Source organism: Vespa velutina, chromosome 8, assembly GCF_912470025.1.
Source record: "Vespa velutina chromosome 8, iVesVel2.1, whole genome shotgun sequence".
In the NCBI taxonomy this organism is placed as follows: domain Eukaryota; kingdom Metazoa; phylum Arthropoda; class Insecta; order Hymenoptera; family Vespidae; genus Vespa; species Vespa velutina.
The window spans coordinates 7454601-7477624 of record NC_062195.1 but is presented as its reverse complement, the minus strand read 5'-3'; the positions used below and the strand labels follow the sequence as shown (position 1 = coordinate 7477624).

The following is a 23024-nucleotide window of genomic DNA, read 5'->3' as shown; positions in this document are numbered from 1 at the left end:
AAAATATATATCTTAAACAACAGATTTTACCAGTTTTATCGCAGCGGGATGTGATATAGTTATTAGCATTTTTAAATATGAAGATGGAACATATATGGATTGTAATAAATACTGCAAAAATGTGCATGCAATATGCTATTTATAAAGAGTAATATATATGTAATGTATACATAATGTATATGTATGTATGTGCGAATGTAGATAAAGAAATGCAACACACAACATACATATAACATACTAACAAATGTTATTTATTATTGATATATAATTACTGAAAAACACAATTAGTTAAAATTTTAAACACAGACGAAAAGCAGTTTTTATAAAAGAGGCAATTACATTTTTATAAGAAGTATCATGAGAATTACTACACATTTTCTTATCATATTTTTTTTTTATAAACTAGTTAAATTGATATAAAATTATGAAATACTATATTTTTTCTGATATTATACTCTAAATTTGGAAATTTCTTAAGCAGAAAATGTTATATAAATGTGTCTTATTAAAGTTAGCTCTTTAAACTTATAATTTTTATTTTATCAAAACGAGGCTTATAGAAAAAATACACGATAAATTATTCTTTTTTCTTACAATTTTATTTGGCAATATTATACAGATCGTAATAATTTCTGTGAAATCATTATCTAAGAAGGGAGGTACTTTGCACGATTCTTCCATCATAAAAGTTAAATGTAAAAACCTTTTGACTCTACTTAGGCAAATTAGTTAATAATCATGTTGTTGTTCTCAATGTAAATTATGAATCATAGACTTCAACAAGTATTTTCTTCACTAATATGCTATAGCATTACGGATTATCGCAAGAGCATAATTATTAATAATAATTGTAAATATATAATAATGTATATGTAAATGTAACTATGTATATACAAACATATTCATTAAATCATCGCAAATGTAAACGGAGTAATTTAATAGTACTAATTTTATAGAAAAAAAAAGTTTATTTACCATTATGCAAAAATATCTTTATAATATTTCACAATCCTGTAAATAATCTGAATGAACGAAAGTGTAAACTTAAAATATTCTTAGTGGCCGACCGATCGTATTATATATATGTGTGTTTATTTCCACTATCAACCGAAGATAAATCGTCGTCGAGAAATACAATAGCCTATCTTTAAGAACGTCACATCATAAAAGGCGCCAATTCGAATATATCGAGGAATAATACTATCGAAAAATAGTTTGATTATATGTCTCGTGTGTCTAGAGTGGCGCTGTTGTCGCTCGAGCGAAAAAGAGAGAGAGAGAGAGAGAGAGTGCGAAAAAGAGTAAGTGAAAAAGAGAGAGAGAGAGAGAGAAAGAAAGAGCAATAGAGTAAGAGAAGGAAAGAGAGAAAGACAGAGAAACGGTAGGACAGTGAAATCAAGATGGCGTCGCGTGTATGGTGCCGATGATCGCAGTGCTCGTACGTTGATAGAGATTACAATCATTTTAGACGTACTATCGGGCGCCATGTCGGGAAATCCGCGGGACATGGACGATTTTATGCCGTTACTGTCCACGACGGATATAAAGAAAAAACTTTCGGTCGGTGATTTGATACTGAACTACCTGGGTGACCCGGATAAAAGCATCGAATGTGAAGACATCGGACTCTTCATCGACAACGTGATACCATGGCTAACCAACGGCAATCCGAAGGTAAGGAAATTGATTTTTTGTACACCGATCATCTCTCTAAAAGATAAATAGATAAATAAATAAATAAATAGATAGATAGATGGGTGGGTGCGTCTGGGTCGCGTTGGATGATCACGACGGATCTTCGAGCCTCTTTCTCTCTCTCTCTCTCTCTCTCTTTCTCTCTCTCTCTCTCTTTCTCTCCCTCTCTCTCCCTTCCTTCCTCACCCTTCTTACTTCCCTCCTTCGTTCTCTTCTTGTCTCCTCCCCTTGTCTGATGGTCCGCCTTTCCTTCGCGACTCCGTAGGAAACGCGCGGATAAGCATGGAAAGGCGAACACCCCGTAAACGCTCCGTAAATGGCAAAAGGATAGCCGTCATCGATCATAAAGCGATGTCTCTACGTGACGAATTCCAATTGGTATCGGTCATTCTTATGACAGATTTATTTTTGCAACTTTTAAAACGGAGCAAAGAATAAAAAAAAAAAAGAACTGTCTATAGAGGGTTAAGAGAAAAAAAAAGGGAGAAAAGAAAGAAAAAGAACTCGAAAGAAGAATGCCAGAAGAATTATCGTCGTGTGGTGTGTCCTATCGTCACGTACATACCTACATCATACATACATACGCGCGTACATATATACATATATATTATATCTTTGGTGCTGCGGTTACGCGCGGATAAAGCACGTGCGAATGCGCGCTCCTCTCTCTCTCTCTCTCTCTCTCTCTCTTTTGCTTTCTCTCTCTTTCTCTCTCTTTAGTGTGTAGTCTAGTCGCTAAGCAGTCTAGACGCAAGGAATCGTCGCACGAATTGTAGTCGTTAAGGAACAGAAGAAGAAGAAGAAGGGAACTAGAAAAAAACAACATAGTTGATGAATATCCTTTCCTCGAGTACGCTTTCATTAGATGACCATGTAGTGGGAGTGGGGTGTGCCGAGTGACAACCCCTCCTCTGCATGATACTCCTTCCCTTCCTCTCTCTCTCTCTTTTTCTCTGTCTTTCCTTCTCTTTCTCTTTCCCTCTTCTCTTTACTCTCCGTCTACTCTTTCGTTTCGTTGCGTACAGGGGTGCTCATTCGCCAAAATTCAAGGAACCAGGATAATATTGAACACTTCTTAACTTTATTATTACTATAATATTAAATTTTAGATTTTAGGATCCATCCTTCTCTCTCTCTCTCCCTCCCTCTCTTTCGTAATAGTAAATTGACGAATGAAATTATTCGTAAGGGAGATGCGTACTTACGTGCGAATAAATTAACTCATTTTTTGAGTTGATGAAAAGATATCTTATTTTGCATAATCATGTGACACGTATATACATACATACATACATACATACATAGATGCTTAAATACGTATGCACGTATATTCTTTTGAAGTTCAAAAGTTCAAAAGTTCGAGGATCATCAAGAAGCAATTCAAGCATAACTTCGAAAGGTGCAAACCGATATAGTTCATGGAACTATAAGGAGAGTGTATCGTATTCCTTTTAAGGGGTTTATAGGGTTTAGTAAACGTTTGCGAAATCGAGCCAGTCCCCTCGATGAGAAGATGGATTCGTCCTGGGGATACGAGTTCACTCAAATACTTACGTATGAAATAAATGGTTCCTCTCGTTCTTAGTAAGAAAAAAATATATTTATATGTATATTTGTATGTATGTACATATATGTATATGTATATATATATATATATATTTTCGTTATACAAAATTCAATTATGTTTATCCGAAATTTTATTCCGTCTAAATAAGCACAACTATTGTCAAGTATAACGGAAGAAGAGTCAACCGGTTAACGTTTAAACGCAAATCACAAAATATTGATAAGCATTTCTAATAATAACTTTCTTTTAATTGAGTCACGTTTTAAGATACATACACATCGACACAAATCGCGTTATTATATTATTCTCGTTCATTGTCAATCATCTGTAGTCAAGCGGTGATTGTAATTGTCCATTGTGATCGTTATATAACGATTTGGAAATAAGTAAGCGAATAATATATAAGAAAAAGTAGAAGAAAAAGAAACATACCTTGTGCGTTTAACTGTTATTTATTTATTTATTTATTTATTTATTTTTCTTAAATTGTGACATTTTTTTTGTCGTTCAATAAATAAATTGTATGATTAAATTATTGTACGAACGAGGATTGCATGTAGAGAATTTGTTTAATAATAAATAAAAATACGTACGTACTCAGAAACTTTTACATTAGAAATGATAGAAACGAGACGAGTATAACTATAGTCAAACAACTCCAAGACGAGTTCCTACGCGTATTATAAACATTTCATAAAAAAGATAGAGAAAGATAGGTAGATGATATATATATATATATATATATATATATATATATATAGAGAGAGAGAGAGAGAGAGAGAGAGAGAGAGAGAGAGAAAGAGAAAAAGGAAAAAAAATCATATGTCAACGATCTACTACGGTGTGTTCAGATGAGTCATATTCCGTAGAATCGATAAAGCAAAGCGGATTACGACGCGTAACTGTTTTCTCAAGTTGCACGGTATGTCCAAAAATGGCGAAACTCCTTGAATTTTACTGCTGATCGCGTTTAAGATTGTGTCGGGGGATATTTGCAACGAGATTGCGATTAAAAAACGAGTTAGTAAGTATGATTTTGAACGTTCTTTCGTACGAGACCCCCTACAAGTCCCCTTTTGCTTTGGGGAGATCGGTTTCTTTCTCGGTTAAATTTGTCGCTGAGCTTCTCGACGACGAAAACGATGACGACGACAACGACAACGACAACGACAACGAAGACGACGATGATGACGACGACGTCACGGAGAACCTCGACTCGTTCGAGACGCATGTCGCATAAGGAAAAAAACTTTCACGCCATGTATGTATGTGTGATGTATGTATGTATGTGTGTGTGTGTATGTATATATGTATGTATATATATAAGTATGTATGTATGTGGAGGAGAGGTGTCCTTTGCTTACCATCGTTACTCTCGTACTTGCTAAGATTTCCTTCGGTATACGACCTAAAACGCATTTATAAAGAACGACTTTGAAAACAGAAAGAGAGAGAGAAAACTTATTAATGTCGAAGGAATAAACTTTTAAAAATTTGTAGTGAACGAATTTGTTTCGAAGAAAAACAAAAAATAAAAAGGAAATAAATAAAGAAAAATAAAACCAATAACTATGTCAATATTATTGTTTAGATTATTATTATAGGTTTTCTATTTTATTTCATAATTTCATTATGAGATTCAATCAACGACATCGATCTCAATAATACTTGTGAATAAAAAATATAAAAAAAAAAAAAAAATCGAAGTATGTATATATGTATGTATGTATGTATATATATATATATATATATATGTACGTAAGATTAGTAGTCTCGAAGGAGAAGAAAATCTCCGCCCGTAGTTTTGCGTCGCGATGACGTGATCTACGTAATTCTGTTCTGTAACACTAAGATATGTAAGTAACTAAATAAATAAGTATGGAGTAGGGATGATGGAGAGAGGAAACGAGATGGAAGGGACAAATCTGTCATTGTTTTCTCGACGATTACACGGTCTATTCGACCGCGTATCCCGGGGTCGAATCGATCAAAATTCGGTTCTCCTTCGATCGTGCAATCTTACTATGGATTTATGGCAAATGTTTTATGCATGAAACTAACTAATACACGCGGATGCGTTCGACTCGTATTGGATTCGATCGCTCGCTCGTTTGCTCGCATGCGTTTACTACCTAAGATCCTATCTACGCACGTACAGAACACATACACATACATACATACATATATATACATATATATGTATGCATACAGGCGTGCAAATACGTACACTAATGCATTACCACTCGGTGTACACGTAATCTGGACCGTTCATTGCTATATTTAGAATGGTTTTTTTTCTCGTTTTTTTTTTCTTTTCTTTTTTTCTTTCGTTTTTCCTTTTTTTCCTTTTCTTTTTTATTTCACGCCTATGTCACCTTCTCCGATTCCAACATATATATTTCCATTGGCTGTATATATTTTCCCGCCGATTGTTAATTTTTGTTATTCGTAGCCGCCGCCGCCACAACCGACGCGATAGTGGCGCCAACAGTTTCTCAAATCTCCCTCTACTTAATAACTACGTTCACGCATAATATGACGAGTGGTCGTCGGCTACTCTCCTAGTTCTCTTTTTTTCGATGTCTCTCTCTTTCTCCTTGAAAGGAAAAAAAGAAGTAGAAGAAGAGAGAGAGAGAGAAATATGATGCTATTTCCTTTGGAGAATGACGTTCTCTAACGACTAACGACGATTTCTTCTACGTTCGAAATATTTTTTTTTTTTTTTTTAAGATTTAACGAGACGAATGAAAAATCACGAATTAGGGAACGCCGTATATATACATATATATATATATATATATATATATATATATATATATATATATATGTTAAATTCATTTAGAATATATTCGAACAGTTAATCGGAAAGAAATAAGTAAGTACAGATGTACGTTCTAATTATTGAAAGAAATAAACACGTTTTAATTATTAAAGTGGAAGGTTAACTACTTGTTGCCCTTTTCTTACTTATGTTAACCTACAAATGCGAGCTTCTTTTTTTTTTTTTTTTGTACATTTCTTTGCTTTTCTCATTTATTTTTTGCATGACAAGAAGAAAATTGCAATGGCAATGTGTGTATCGGACTTGGCTTCTCTTATCGTTATCCAGATGGTCCTTTACACATAAACATATAACCACCACAATACATGCATACACAGAAATGTACAAGAAGCACGAAGAAATATAAAGACTGTGTATATAGGCAGCATCTCGTTGTATTCTTAAAAGAGGTAGGGACATTTTTCGATAGCGCAGTGCTTCTTAACGAACATATACCACCCCTTCTAACTCTAAGATTGAGACTCGCCCTTAATTTCTCGACGAACAGGCCATTGTGTTACATTGGCATTTTTGGCAAACGGCCTACCGCCATGTTCGATCCTTACGACAGCTGGACGTTGTCTGAAAGTTCGTTCGTATCTACTCAAGAGGAATGAAGATCTCTTTTATCTTTTTGATCACATAGATTGGATAGCTTTTTTTTTCCTTTTCTTCTTTTCAATGCTCTGTTTTTAGAAATTTATAAAACTTTACTATCTATGTCTTTTTAATAATATTACCGTTCTTCCGTTTACATAATAGTGCTATCTAATTGTATAATTGCAGTGGATGTTTTTCCTTTTTCTTTTTTTTTTTTTCTTTCTTTCTTTTTTTCCCCCTCCCATTTTAAAGGAAGGAAGTAGCAATTGATGGCTGTTGTAAAAGTTTTCTAGACTGTATGTTTGCTCATATGTATGTATGTATGCATATATGTATATGTATATGTATATGTATATGTATATGTATATGTATAATACGATACTTTACATTTGTTTTATTTATAAAAATTTAACGATCGAAGAAAGAGAAACGCGTATGTACCACCCACGTGGCTCCGCCATGATGGATTTCTCGGGTTTGACAACTAAATTCAAGTGAATGTGAGAATTCGAATAAATACGTGTTTAAAACTTTATAAGCGAATGTTAATGAATTTCTCATTAGAAAAATCGTTGCGTTTATTATATTTTCAATATAATAATCATATAATAATTGTTAATTTTTGATATAGGATGAGCTTGTTCCTTTTTTTTTTTTTTTTTTTTTTTTCCTTTTTTTCGGAAAACCGCATTGGATGGGTGGAAAAGTAAAGCGTTATGGGTAAGTCTAATAATACGGAATTTATGTGGTAGCGCGAGGGATGTGGAGGAAGGGAAGAGTAATAAAAAGCTTCGGTACTGGGCAGTGATGTCACAGCCAGACGAGAGGAGCCCCAAGAGAACGTTTACCCCGTGACTTTAAAATAGGTTTATATGCCTATGTATAGATCTTCGTTAAAACGCATTCAAACGTTCAACTACACATACAAATTAGACTTTCTTAGTAGTATATATGCACCTATGTATATGCAAACATCGAATGAAGTTTCCATGTAGCTTCTATCTTCGATTTACTACCTTCCTTGTCCATGGTCATTTCTCTTTCATCGTTTCTCTCTCTCTCTCTTTCTCTCTCTCTCTCTTTCTCTCTCTCTCTCTCTCTCTCTCTCTCTTTCTCTCTCTCTCTCTCTCTCTCTCTCTCTCTCTCTCTCTCTCTCTCTCTCTCTCTCTCTCTCTCTCTCTTGTTCTTGCATACACGTAGACATATACGTATATACCGCACGTTTAAATCTCCAATATAACACATATCGGTCAATGTTTGTTCTATCCTAATCAAAAGATTTTCTTTGTTAATTTTGTTGTCTGCAATCAATACCAATGTTCTTTCTTTTTTTTTTTTTTTTTTTTTTTTTTTTTTTTTTTTTTTTTTAAGTGTAGACACACCGACGTGACGAAACAGGAATTTGTTTTAATCAAATTTGAGTAATTTATTTAAATTAACGCACAAACCGTGATGTAAATGACGGTATATATACATGAATATATATAAGATTATAAAAATTACAAAGAGAATATTAACTTGTTCTCACATAATGCATATCCGATGAATGTTTTCGGCAAAATAAAATGAAACATATATTTTAATTGTCGTAGCTATCTTCAAAATATAAAAGATTAAAAAGTAAAGCACGTATTTTTGCTTTTTTCAAATATATATATATATATGGTGACAAAATAAAAATCTAAAAATTTGAAGATCATATTATGTCAAAACTGCGTTGTTTAAATGAACGCGTTATATGAAGTTTACCTCGTATATAATCAAAATAATTTATTTATGTATATTTTTGTAATTAATAGGAAACAAAAAGAAATAAGGAAACAAAAAGAAATAAGGAAACAAAATTCACTTACACATTTATAACTTATATACGAGTATTGAAATATTGACAAGTTTTCTGAACAAATTCAGTCAACTTTTATTTAAGAAGTAAAGCGAAGTTACTGAAATGTTAAAAGGAGTACACAGATATTGAAACTTAGAGAAACATCGATGTATACTTTAGTGACTTTGACAGTTTTATCCTTGTATTGGAAAATCGCTGAACTTGTCAGAACTGATTTCGTGTCTTAAATTAATAATTGTAAGTGCTATGCACACGTTCGTTAAAACGGAAAGCACTTATCGTCATTCGCTCCCTTTAAATAATGCTTTATAACAAATAATCTATGAGATAAAACAGTTTCCGGGTACTTAGGCCTTACTACTCTAATTTATTTAACTTTATTTATTTCATTTTAATATTGGTGTTTAGAGATCGCTTCTATTTATTTTGTCAATATTTTTATTAATTATAAAAATAAATATTTTTAAAAATAAACGATCAGTATATATGAATATTTTAGTCAGTATTTATAATAAAATATCATTAAGTAATATAAGTGATACGTATAAATAATTAAACGTCAGAGTTGTGTATGTGTTTATTATAAATACTAACCATCTGTTTAAAATATTAACAAGTTGTATTTACGATTATCTCGATTAAAATATTGACAATTTTTATATTAATGGGTTTAATACATTATCCAGTTATATTATGTAATACTATTTCATTATAAATATTGGTCATTTATTTATTAAAGAAGGTTTCATAAAAATATTGAACCAATAAATAACAGCCTTTATCATACATGCAGGCGAACACATTTAACATTGACAATAAGGATGTTTTTAAGTATGTACATATACACGCAGATATATAATAATTAGATTCGGATTAGAATGGAATCCGAAGCAAGTGAATCTAATTATCTATTTGTAATCGCGAATTAGGAAAATTGTTTTTAACATACTCGAGACGAATGAACTTTTGATCAATCAAGAATCATTTTTCTTCCCTTTCTCTTTTTCTTTTTCCTAAAATTACCTATTAGTTTTGATTGGAATTATAAATCGGCAGAATTTAATCAAAGGTACGAACGAAGTAACATTTAAGATTAATCAGGATCCATCAATGAACGAGATAATTAGATTCGACGCAGAGAAATTGTCGGATATTAGGATCCACCAAGGATCAAGGTGATAAATGGTTTCTGCCTTAGAATTAGAAATGGAACATATAGCAAAATTTGAAAAGTCACAAAAACTGCCTTGATTTATTAACAAATAATGGAATTTGTATTAATATGTCTAAGTACGATGTATTAAGCTAATGGTAATCGCTACTTACGAATTAATTCTGAACTAACAGACATTTAGATTTGGTAATAGTAATACAATGATAATTCAAATAATATTTATATACAATATAAAATAGTATAATAATATAATCTTAAACTGACTACAAAAGAAAGATTATCATCGGCATTGTTTTAAACTAAGCATCAATAGCACCGTCTCCATTGTTTATTAATCTTTCTCTATTGGAATAGGGTAGAGCCCATTTACGGGTCTTTTGTACGTCCCGTTGGATGTTTTGACTGATAACACGAGCACGGCGTTTGTCCGCGTCCGGGTATATTTCCGTCACTCGGCCAAGCATCGAGTGCATCGATGTTGTCCTTCTTGATGAGGATTAGGTCGTTCACCTTGAGATCTCTTTGTTGGTCTATAGTGTCATTTGGTTCGAATATTTAACTCCTTTAAATATTTTTCGTACAATCTTGTCCAAAATTATTGTTTGAGTTTTCGAATCTATTATCATATTAATAGTCTAATAAAATATGCTCCGGTATAACCCCACCAAATTTAGGAAATGAGTAGGTGTAAGGGTTTAGAAATCATTGGAATCGGAGGACAAAGCATTTGAATTAAAGAACGTGATATATTAGAATATCTTTAATATCTCGTATCAAAATAAACAATTTTTTTGATATTAGAAGCTTGTTAAAACATGTTCTTTCACAGTTCGTGCATTATCAGTTTTGTTGTGATAATAACTGGGTATAAAAATTTTAACAAATTAAATACTTGCGAATATCTGCCTTTGTAACTGTTTTAATTTTTATTTGATCATGCAGGCGACGATATTATTCTTGGAATTCAGCACAGGTTCCGCATTTCTATTCTTTTCTTCTCTTTTTGTATTCGACTCATCAAGGTGCACTCAACAAGGTCCATTGTTGTCTCGTTTTTTTAGTTTAGTCACGAGCCGCGTGCTTTTGTTGTATAGGCCTATTGTTTCAAATCGAAAACGCCTAAAATCTAGGTAGAGACGATTAATTGATCTCTCTGAATGCCATCACTTCATTAAATGTTTTGTATAATCAGTTAAGGGATCATTCGTACAAATGTAATTCGTTAATGCCATCGGCTAATGATGCGGCTAATGTAATGGATATATTCCAATACTCGTTAATTGTTGTAGAACCGTGATCGTGATGAAGGGTGCTGATACGGTACCGAAAATCATTGTATTTAATTAATAGGTGCCTACAGGCTCGTTCAATTCGTCACGTCAAAGAATCCGCTGTTCGTTGTCACGAGGAATTTTTATTTATTAAAGTTTTGAATTGCTGGTGATTTTCATCCCAGCATCATTTACTTTATCTAGAAAATGTCTTCATATGATCTAGTTCCTTATTTTTCTACGCAAAAGATTTGATATCCTTGTCTATCTAACTTATATTTCAAAAAGGTTAAATCTTTGAATCGTGGACAAGTTTAAATCTCTAAGAGAAAGTTCTGTTGACTGTTGAATGATAATCTGACGACTTAACGTCCATTGGTATCACTCAACATATTCTTCCTTGGAAGTGTTCTCCACAAGCTAACTCTTCCATTAACAGTTGTTACTGTTCTGAACATTCTTTCAATTCCCAGAACTTGGCCATTTGTCTGTCTAATTTCTTTCGTGACAAAAGTTATTTGATCGTTCCTTTTGTTGAACGGCAATGAACTTTACCCAAAGTAAACCAACTTAATCGTAGTTTTTGTAATTCATTATGCTTGTTCAATCAGACTTGTCCGATCTATATCATTTTGTAGAACATACTATCCTAGCAGAGAGCATCTATGTCGATGCCGGTTTATGTAGTTCCCGATTGACCAATTTGAAATATCTTGATACATTGATAGCCGATCAAATTATTTATCTTCATAACAACTTACCGGTTATTGTCAGTAGTACCAGATGGTTAGTGTCGGCAACGAAAGCAATATGTTTAATCCATTTTATTGCGTTCATTTGCTGTTCTTTTTTGGATCCGCGTGATTTTTTAATTATGAATCTAATATGTTTGGTACACACATTCGCGACTATTCCCAATTTATTGAATAGTTTTCGTATAGCCCGTATATAATTGAACTCAATTGTGATTTTGAGTTTAATAATACGTGGGATAGATGATGTTGTCTGTTTGCATCTGGGTTGCGTCTATCATCTATATGCGAGCCTATTCGTGGACAGCAAAATTTTTGATTACTGATCCGACACGAGCGAAACCGTTGATTGCAACGGTGCTATTGATTGCTATTCTTGTCCCAAAACACGAGTCTCTTTATTCTTGTTGATCTATGTCGCAGTAACGTTGTTTGGAGACTGTTATTATGCTTTTCGTTAGTCACGTTCGTACGATCACGTGGTCGACACTGTATCAATTGATTGGCGCGTTAACAATTGCAACATACTCACGCACGTTTTGTCTGAACTACTATTCGTACCTTCTAAAGAACTCATCGTTTAGAATTGTTCGCAATTTTGTATGAACTTGTTCTTAATGTACAAAATGAACACGCGCTATCGCCTGACTAGTTTCTATATACAATTGATGCGGGTGTTCGTTTCATTTCGTTGCCCGGAACGTGTCATTAAAACTATGCCATTCCGTATAATTTCCTTTGAACGATTTAATGTCGGATTGAGGAAGTATCTCTTGGTTCGTTATGTATTGACCGAACCATGGAATTGATGTAACCTCATTGTTTAATGTTATACCATATTAGAACCTTTAAATTATTAAATTATTAAGTTAGTAAGTTTATATGTTTGATTTGCGATCTTTCTAATATACAATTTTAATGTTATTTTTCAAATTCGTTAGGGATTTTTTCGTGATCCAAGAATTTTTCGCTATATCGATTTGGAATATTGATGAATCTCTCTCTTTGACTTTTATTTAATTGTTCTCGGAAATTTTCGAACTTATATACTTTTCATAATTTTCTCGCAAAAATAATTTCTTACATAAGTTATTTAATTGGACTTTGTATGCGTACTAGTAATAGTAGTAACACTTTAACCTTTTCAACTTATGTTAATATTGAAAACAAGATCTCGTAGTTGTGAGTAATGACACATACTGGAATTAATAACTCATTATTTGTGAAAAGAATATTTACAATCGTGGAATACAAATTTATTATTTATAAGCTATTTACATCTTGTAAATTTATTATATGCTATTTAGATTTGATTAGTCCTAAATTGAGGCATATCTATGTAATTGTCGCGATATCATTCTTTGATCAATGCATCCGATGGATTCTTGATAAATTTCTAGTTCCTGTCAATTGATCCTGATGAATTTTATATGCTAATACATTCATAGCTTCAATTAGATCAAAAACGTAGTATTTTCTTGATTCATAATTCGACAAGAGCATTAGATAGTTTTAGGAAAAAGAAAAAGAAATGACAATTTAGAAATAGTTTGTGTAAAAACTAAAAAGATATGGATGAAACGATCTTTAATTTATTTGAAGATGTACGTCTCGAGTATATTTAAACAATTTCCCTAATTTGCGATCATCCCTGATCAAATGTGCTTGATGTGTTCAATTCTATGGGTCCAAACACGTATTATCTTTTTTGCACTATTATTAAAGATATTACGTAAAACGTAGATCCAAAAAAGACACGATTTTTATGATTTTTTTTTTGCCTGTAAAAATTTATTTCATTAATAAAAAATCATTAAATATATTTAGTAGTACGTAGTTCGAGGAATATTTTCCTTAACAAAAAAGGAATTAAAACGATCCATTATCTTTTTGGAGTTATCTTTGTCGAAGTAAACAATAGTTGTTTTGTAAGCTATTTGCGATTCCAATAATATCTCCTCAGGTTGTTATCAAAATTGAAAAAATAAAACAAAAAGTTTTTAAAGTACATTAAAAGAAACCGATACTTCATTAAACCGATGTTTCATATTTTCATTTTACAAAAAAATATGAGTGATCTAATTTATCATGCAATTTTCGATAAAAGAATTCAATTTTAGATAAAAATGTAATGATTAAGAAAGAAGAAAGAAATTATAGCTTTTAAAAAGAAATTTCCGTATAACAAAGATTAGACAACAAATATGACAAATAATCCAAATTTCATTCAAATCGTTACAATAATCTTCAAAATATCATTGGTACCAATTTGAAAAATATAATTTTAAGAAAACAATGTTTTAAAGTATAAAATAATTTTACATGTCGATATCTTCAAATGTTTGTAAATTTGTCGCTATTGGAAATTATTTAATGAAATTTTTTAAATAATCTTAAAGGATAACATTATTGAATATAAAATATTTTTGTTAAATCGACTTTTTATTTATTTATTTTTTTCTTTTTTAACTTGTTAAGTCACTATGTAATAACTGAGCGAATATTGATAAATGTTTTCCGTCTTATTGACAGAACAGAGTAAACGTGCCTATGAATATGTCGATAACACACGTGCGCATATATCGCTTTCGTTTTAATGATACGATTTCCGGAATAAACAAAACCCCTAGTGAGAATTGTAAAGGGGTAGCTGTCAAGGGTGTTAGAAAGAAAGTGGGAGCAGGGTTGGAGGTGGAGGTGGATGATGGGTGTGGAAGGAGAGTGAGAGCGTTGCACCGCTTTCTAGATGAGAAAACACGACGAGTACCGGCTTTTCGGTGAGCGAATGAAGCTCCCAGACGAAACATAATTATGAGAAAGAGGGAAAGTGCAAGAGGGTTGCCTGCTGCGATTTTTCAACTTTAAGGGAAACTTATACGAGGGTTGCTCCTTGTCCGGATCAATACGGTCTCGCCCTCTATCGCCGTCGCAGTCTCTACCACTGCCGCCACTGAAATCTAACATTTACCGACTCCAATTCAATTACGTTGCATCGATAGCCTACCACCCCTATCCCCACCTTCACCTTTCTTCCGTTCTCCGCTCACACCCCTAACCTCTCCTTAATGTTTCACCATGATATTGCTACCCTTCCGGAGACGATACTGTCCGCTTCGGAATTGGTTACTCTTATTAAAAGAATACTTGAGAAACTTGAAAATGTGAATTTCGAATAAAGAAAAACAAATTACTTATTATTTATTTATTTATTTATTTATTTACTTATTATTATTATGATTTCTATTATTGTTGTTAATGTTGTTATCAGAGATGAATGTATAAAATAAGACTCGATGAGTAATGTTCGAATCCTGAAATTTGATTGATACTGATGTAGATAATGCGAGGGAAAAATAAATAAAAAATTAAAAATGTAAAAGAGTCCTTTAATAACATCTTTTTTCTCGGTCTAAAGAATAATATTTATAAAATTTTATATAAATTGTATATAAAAATAAGAAGAAAAAGAAATAAAAAGAAAAATTAACTTAGAAATAATATGTAAATAGGTCGGTTGTATATCTGATTAATTTTTATGGGTCATGTCAGATATAATTAAATGTCTTTTGAAATGAATCGAAAGAATCAATTTTAATTGATCGAGTTAAGTTCAGATTGGATTTAATCTTATTACCAATCATCATAATTCATCGTCAAGTACTAATATATATATATATATATATATATATGTCTCTCGAAAATTGCTGTTCTTCTTCTACTTCTTCTTCTTTACAGGTCGTTCAAAATGGATTGGAGATCCTTACGTACCTCGCCGATCGGATGGGTCATGATTTCAAGCCTTATATTCTTACTGTAATACAGCCAATGATAGATAGGCTAGGTGAGTACGAAAAAAGCCATTGATTATAATAATTCAATTTTTCAATTAAAACGTTTTCTGAATCTTAGCTTAAAAATCAACCATATATATATATATATATATATATATATATTATATATATTTTTTTTTCGACGAAATCGTTATCATAATTTCGTCATCCAAGGTGTTTGTTTCCGTGGAATACTGCGAGTACGGTCAAGGATTTGTTAATTAGCCCCACCAAAGACGTACCAATGCTGAATCATCGTTAATGACGAGATGAGTTCCAGATAGAACGAACTCGATCGACATTTTAAAGGACTTTAACGAGGTTTAAGACTATGACAGATGTCGACCCTTATTTGTGCACAAACTCGGGGTCTCTCCATCGGTTTTTCTTTGTCTCTTTTAACTTACTTGTGCTATACGATGTTTAAGGAATTCGATTCGAAGGAGATTTCAATTTTACTTCGATACTCACCTTTTTTCTTTCCTTTTTTTCCTACGGTGTATTTTTATTTGTTTTATTTGTTTTCGTTCTGTTTTTTTTTTGCCCTTTATAAAAAAAAAGAAGAAAAAAACCAACAGTTTTAGTCGAATATATAATATACGAGTCGGCATGTTTTCTTCGCGTAAAATCAAAGGTGAAATGTTTTATGGATAGTTGATAAAATTTTAAAAGGCTCGACTAAGTCTCATGCAGATGTATGTTAGTGAGTCAAGGTCTAAAGTGAATTAAACGTAACTTGGTTGAGGTTAACTGGCATAATCAGTAAATATGGTATACCAGTTTCTAGGTAATTAGATAAGAATTTTCTATTCCTTTTACATATTTCTTTCTCTGCGTTAATCCTGTTATCTTAAAATTATTACTGCCTAACTTTCTAAGATACGATCGCATAAAGCGTGAAACAAGTTTTTCTCATCTGTTACGTTCTATTACGTTACATTACGACGTTATTTTTTCTATGATATCTAAGTCCTAATCGTGCATACGTACTTTACATATGCATATCATAACGCAGAGATAATTACAAAGAGAGAGAGAGAGAGAGAGAGAGAGAGAGAGAGAGAGAGAGAGCCCCGGTTTATTTATTTTAAAGGTACTTGGGTCTATTGAATCACCGTTTATTTAATGAATTAAACACACATCCATTATCTTCAACGTCGACCTCTCCCTCGTTTTAAATCTAAATCGAATAAAGTAACGTCGCGCAATTCAAGAGAGCTTATTATGATAATTAGTACGGAAGAGATATGTACTGTGAGAAAATTTTTCGTTCTTCAAATTCTAGACTAAGAGAAAACACATTAAAGTGCATTAAAGTCATTCATACTAAACACGTGTCCGTAAAGAATGCCCATACAATTCATACATTATGTGTGTAATTTACAATATATTCTAATCAACAATTTACATCTTATAATATATATACATATTATTAAAAGCACGAACAACAATATTTCATTTCCTTATATTATTATTATTATTATTATTATTACTATTATTAATATTAATATCGCTTCTTAATCAAATTCTTTTCATTTATTTATTTATTTATATCATATTTATTTTTTATTCTTTTTTTTCTTTTCCTTTTTTTTTTTTTTGTTTTTATGTAACAGGTGATAGCAAAGATGCGACCAGAGAAAAGGCACATTTGGTCCTTCTTAAAATCCTGGAGAAAGGTTGTTTGACACCCCAACAATTATTGGACAAATTTCGTCCCGCTTTCACCCATAAAAATGCAAAATTAAGAGAGGAAGCACTGGTCTTGTTAACGACGACATTAAACGAGTAAGTTGCGATAATAACATTATTGATTATTTCGATTAACATAAGTTTATTGTTCCTTTATTTGTTGTATATATGTATTTTTCATTTTTTATTTTTGTTTTTCCTAGGCATGGCGCAGACGAAATGGCTCTATCCGGTGTTATTCCCAATATCGTCAAATTACTCTCGGATCCGTCCGAAAAAGTTCGTGAAACTGCATTGAACACTTTAACGGACATGTACAGGCATGTTGGCGAGAGATTGCGCGTCGACTTGCAGAGGAAGCACAATGTCCCGCAAGCAAAGTGAGCGAAACGAGAGAAATCGATCTTTGGCCCTTTGCCTGCATTAATTCGTTGAACGGTTACGTCGTTCGTTCGTTCGTTCGTTCATTTCTTCGTTAGTTCTTTCTTCTTTTCTTTCAACTCGAGAACTTGCGGTATCATATCTAATTTCTAATGTGGAAGTACCGATATCCGTTCGTTCCTACATGATCAATTTGTCTGTAAAAAGTATTAAAGTATATGTAGTAATATTTTCACTTTTATATGTAACACCGCATTTGTATTCGTATAACAATTTTATTATTATTATTGTTATTGTTGTTGTTGTTGTTGTTGTTGTCGTTGTTGTCGTCGTTGTCATCGTCATCGTCATCATCGTCGTCGTTATTGTCACTGTTATTGTTGTTATAATTATTGTTATTATTGTTTATGCCCATAAAAAATTATTAAATGTTTTCGTAAAATCGTAGCTTAGGTTGTTAAAAAAGTAAAAAGAGAAAAAGAAAGAAAAGAAAAGAAAAGAAAAGAGAAAGAAAGAAAGAAAGAAATAAAAAAGGGAAACTATTCTTTGAAGAATTTGTTATTTTTAACAGGATCGATTGGAAAAAATGCATGCTGATTCAAAGAGACGAATAACGATAAATTTTGTATAATGCTTACGTAAAAAGATGAAAAACTTCGAGGAAAGAAACTTTATAGCTAATGTAGATATATAAATTATTTTATTGTTGTTTGCCATATTTTAAGTAATAGTTAGGTAAATTAGATTAAAAACTATGTTCTACATCTAATAGCGCCTGATAAAGTTGTTCTTTTAATTAGTAACAATCGTTAAATGTATGCTTTTGTTTTACAGGCTACTATTGTTGATCAAAAAGTTCGATCAATTGAAAGCATCTGGCGATTTGTTACCTCTCGCAATGTCATCCGATGGTGAGTTAATTAAACCTTTTTTACACATTTTTTACATATTTCTTTTTTTTTTTTTTTTTTTTTTTTTTTTTTTTTTTTTTTTTTTTTTTTTTTATTATTTTTTATTAGACAAGTAATTATTGATTTCTTTGAAGAACTGATAAACGATCGTTTAGCCTATTGTTTACGTAAAATATATTATGGTAATAAATTCTAATGAGTGTAGAGAATGCAGATTTTTATATTTTCTCTCTCTCTCTCTCTCTCTCTCTCTCTCTCTCTCTCTCTCTCTCTCTCTCTCCCTCTCTTTCTCTTTCTCTCTCTTTTTCTTTTTCTCTTCTCTTTATCTCTTTTACTCTCTTTCTTTCTAGAGTTTCGTATTCAAATGCAAACATAAAATACTATAAGAACATAAACTCATAAAGAAAAGAGAAAAAAAGTACAAAAAAGTATAAAAATGTTTTGTCGCATTATTAAATAGTATTCAATGTACGAGTTTGCATCGTGCTGCCATCCAGCAGAGACGAAGGTTAGCACATACTATACACCTTTGCATTCACGAATTCACCTTCCGTACAAACTCTCTTTCTCTTTCTATCTATTTATTTATCTAATTTATCTAATTTATCTAACTATAATCTTATCTATCTATCTATTTATTTATCTATCTATCTATCTATTTATTTATTTATCTATCTATTTATCTGTCTATTTATTTATCTGTTTAACTTTATCTCTTTTTGTCTCTCTCTTTTTCTCTCTGTCTCTGTCTCTCTCTTTCTCTCTCTCTCTCTCTCTCTCTCTCTTTTCCTCTCTCTTACCTTTTCTAACTTCTTGCATACGTTACTCATGAATATTGAACAAGTACTTGAAGCTTCTTCTTCTTCAATACGATAAGAATAATTCTTCGTACAAGTTACTACCTGACATTAGTTAATTTTAATTTAATTGCACCGTAATGCAACCTCTTCTTCGTAAGACTCTTTCTTCTTTTCCGACCGAGCGGGACTGAGTGTTTTGCATCGACGATGAGCAGAAAGGAAAAGAACTTGAAAGAAAAAAATTTTAAAAAGGTAGAGAATGTTTGTGTGCTTTTTTTAAAAGGTACACGATATGCCACTCCTTTTCATTCTTCTTTATTTATTTTATTTTATTTTTCTCTTTATTTTTTTTCTTTTTTTTTTTTTTTTTCTTAATTAACCAAGTGACCTGAAATTCTTTTGTCGTTAACGTTTCGTAAAGTGTCATTGATCATGCACTCGAGGTTCATACGAAGTTCAAACGTCAACAAAAAAGGAAGGACGTAAGAATATATATTTACAAATGTCGTTTTTTTTTGTTTCTTTTTTTTTTTTGTGTCGGAAGTATAATGGATTTTCTAATTCTCATTATACTGTATCGCGCTTACATAATATGTGCGCGTTCGTAAGGGTTACTTATACTTAATACGTGCCTATATAAATTTATATATATACATATATGCATGCTTACATGCGTATGTGTATCAATAAATATTACGGTAGCACGCAATATCGGCGGTATATTCTTTCAAACGTCGCCTGTAATCTATACCAAGTTATAGAACATGTCTCGCCTCGAAATGGCCGGCCTTGTAACGTTGTACGACTACTGCCTCCTCCCCTCCAGCTCCTCCTCCCCGTATTTACCTGGAGCATAGGGTGGTAGAGTATTCAAATTTCGGTCGCAAATATTACGTGTCGCTAGCAATCGAATACTTGACGCATTAAAACCAGTAAAGTCTTGTAGAGTAAATTCGAACCCTCGATGATCCTGATACGAGAAGAAAAATAGATAAGAAAGAGAAGACGCGAGAGTCAACGTCGTCGTCACGGATGGATTCTATCGATGATCACGTAATCTTTTGTTTCTTTTACTGAGAATGAAAAGAAGAGGAGAGAAAAAGAGAGAGACAGAGAGAAAGAGAGAGAGAGAGAGAGAGAGAGAGAGAGAGAGAGAGAGAGAGAGAGAGAGAGAAAGAAAGAAACATGGAAAAGGAATCCTCGAGATATAACTTCCTCCTACGTAATGTTATAGCTTCGTGGAAAACACATGAAGATGATCTAAGAACTTTGTCTAGTCTCTTAAAGGTCTTTTTATTTCTTGAGTTTCATCTAAAAACTTATATAGACAATTAATATTAATATTAATTAATATAAGTTATAATATATTATCGTTCAATAACTCTTGGTAATTATATACACATATATATATATATATACATACATATAATATATATATAATATATATACATATAATATATATATATGTATATACATACATACATATGTACGTACATTATAGGTGTGTCGTATTGGGATACGAGACATGAATTATTAAAATCATTCATACATACGTACGTACATACATAATACATACATACATACGTACATACGTACGTACAAACAAATATATATGTATAGTACATATCGATATTTGTCAAATTTGTCACGGTGGTTCTTGATTCTTCCTTTTTTTGTACTCGTCGTTTGTCGTCGTTTACGAACAGAGAAGAATTTTAAAGGAGCGTGACTAGGAGAGCCCAGTCAGCTTTCTTCGTGTTATATCCTCTCTGTCAGCTAAACTCTAGCATGTCCGTTTTTTCTTTTTTCCTTCATGCTATGTTACACCTCGTGCATAAATACATACATACATACATATGTACGTGTACGTATGTATGTACGCATCGATCGCGATTAGGTCATGCATGGGCTCGGCAGAAGTCACGACGGTTCGGCTGATCTCAATGATATTAATAGAACTCAAAATAACCGTGAAATGATAATTGTCGATGTCCATCTTTAATCGGTCAGAAATAATTATCTTATTTCCGTTTGTATCTAATCTTAAAGAGAGAAAAAAAAAAGAATTCGTTCAAGCACCTCGTCGTTTAAGTACAATGATTCTATGAAGAAATATCACGTTGGGTTCATGTTCGAATCTTTAAATTCATCTTTCCAAGATTTACCCGCTTATTTCTTTTAAAAATGGCGTCTATGGCTACGTCGTTTTACGAACATCGGATTTATGAATATTCGTAAAAATTTATGATATTTCTAATGACTAGAAACTATCTATTTATTATATATATGTATCTATATATTATATATATCTATATATATATATATATATATATATATATATATATATATATATCACTGAAAAAAGATTTTGTTGACACTAAAAATTAGTCGAAAGTATGATAATAAATTCATCTTAATCACGAGAGTTTGTTGTTCTTTTTTTTTTACGGATAAATCGTAGACACGTGCACACGTGAGCAAAAAGTGAAAGGTAGTTGCCGGCTAAGGTGGTAACGTTGATTTATCTGTAGTATGCACAATTTTACGTTGCACGATAGTTACAATCAGATATGAAATACAGAATGTTGCTTAGTGGCCTTTTTGTCGTTGACCGGACATTCTTTAACTGGTGACCTATTAACTTTCAGGTCATTCAATTGACTCGACTTCTCTACTTTATAATGTTAGAGTACTTTACGTTTATATCGATAAACAACAAATGTAATCACGAATATAATGATGTCCAATATTACAACATCAAAGAATATTAATCTCATTAAATGTTATATATATATATATATATATATATCTTTTTTTTTTTTTATGGATACGATCAATCGAACAAATGAGTCGAACGTTGTTCAAATTAAAAAATTATATTATAAAACAAATGTTAAATATCTACATGTGTAGTTGTTTTAGATAGGAGATATTTTTATAATTTAACATAATCGATGAATGAATCGTAATATCGTCGTAAAAAAAGAAGAAAGAAAAAGAAAAAGAGAAAGAAACAAACAACGGGTATGCATTCGTTGAAGTTTTTATTACGCAAATTTTCTACACGAGAATGAGGAACATTTAAGGATTAATAACGATAAAAGTAAGAAAGAACAAAAATAAAATGGACGATCGCGTTATTCTTCTTATTGACCGGGAGAGAAACTTTCTTGGATTAGATGCGCTAAAAAATGAAAAAAGAATAGATAAATAAATATATAAATAGAAAAAAAAAGAGTTACGGACGAAAAGAATGCAAATTATCATGGAAAATAAGCAGATCGTCATTCACTGTTTGGTTTAAGTCTACTAATAGCTGTGACGATACACGATAAACGTATGTGTTTACGTACGATAATATGCAACGTATATGCGATATTATGTAATGTTGGCTGTGCCATTATCACCTTCATTATATATCTCAGTACTTACATACGTGTACATATGAGAATATATACGTTAGCGTCGGCGTGCCCGATTCTTCTTTAACAACGTTTCATGTGTATAAACGAATGATTTGTTAGGAGTTCGATGTTCCTTTTCTCGAACTAATATGAAATTCAATCGACGATTTTATTCTCATGCGTGAGAATTACATTGAATCGTTCATTTTATATTCTAATGATCTTTCACCTTTTATTTTAAATATAATCACAATGTAATCAATGAAAGTTTTAAATTAGT

The 23024-nt window shown here is 31.9% G+C and overlaps 1 protein-coding gene across 14 annotated transcripts in view; it reads left to right on the top strand.

Annotated features, from left to right (window-relative positions):
* The first annotated feature begins 1283 nt into the window (after positions 1-1283).
* The window catches only part of LOC124951280 (CLIP-associating protein 1-A), a 41835-nt gene continuing 20094 nt past the window's right edge, over positions 1284-23024 (top strand). For 6 of the 14 annotated variants that reach the window (XM_047499452.1, XM_047499449.1, XM_047499448.1 and 3 more), the window contains exons 1-5: positions 1285-1674; positions 15462-15567; positions 17173-17344; positions 17452-17628; positions 18464-18540. In XM_047499452.1, coding sequence (XP_047355408.1) covers positions 1486-1674; positions 15462-15567; positions 17173-17344; positions 17452-17628; positions 18464-18540 — 721 coding nt within the window. In that variant the 5' untranslated portion in view covers positions 1285-1485. Of the gene's footprint in view, positions 1675-15461; positions 15568-16309; positions 16344-17172; positions 17345-17451; positions 17629-18463; positions 18541-23024 lie in introns of those variants that run through there. The other 8 variants (XM_047499447.1, XM_047499446.1, XM_047499442.1 and 5 more) reach the window with 4 other exon arrangements.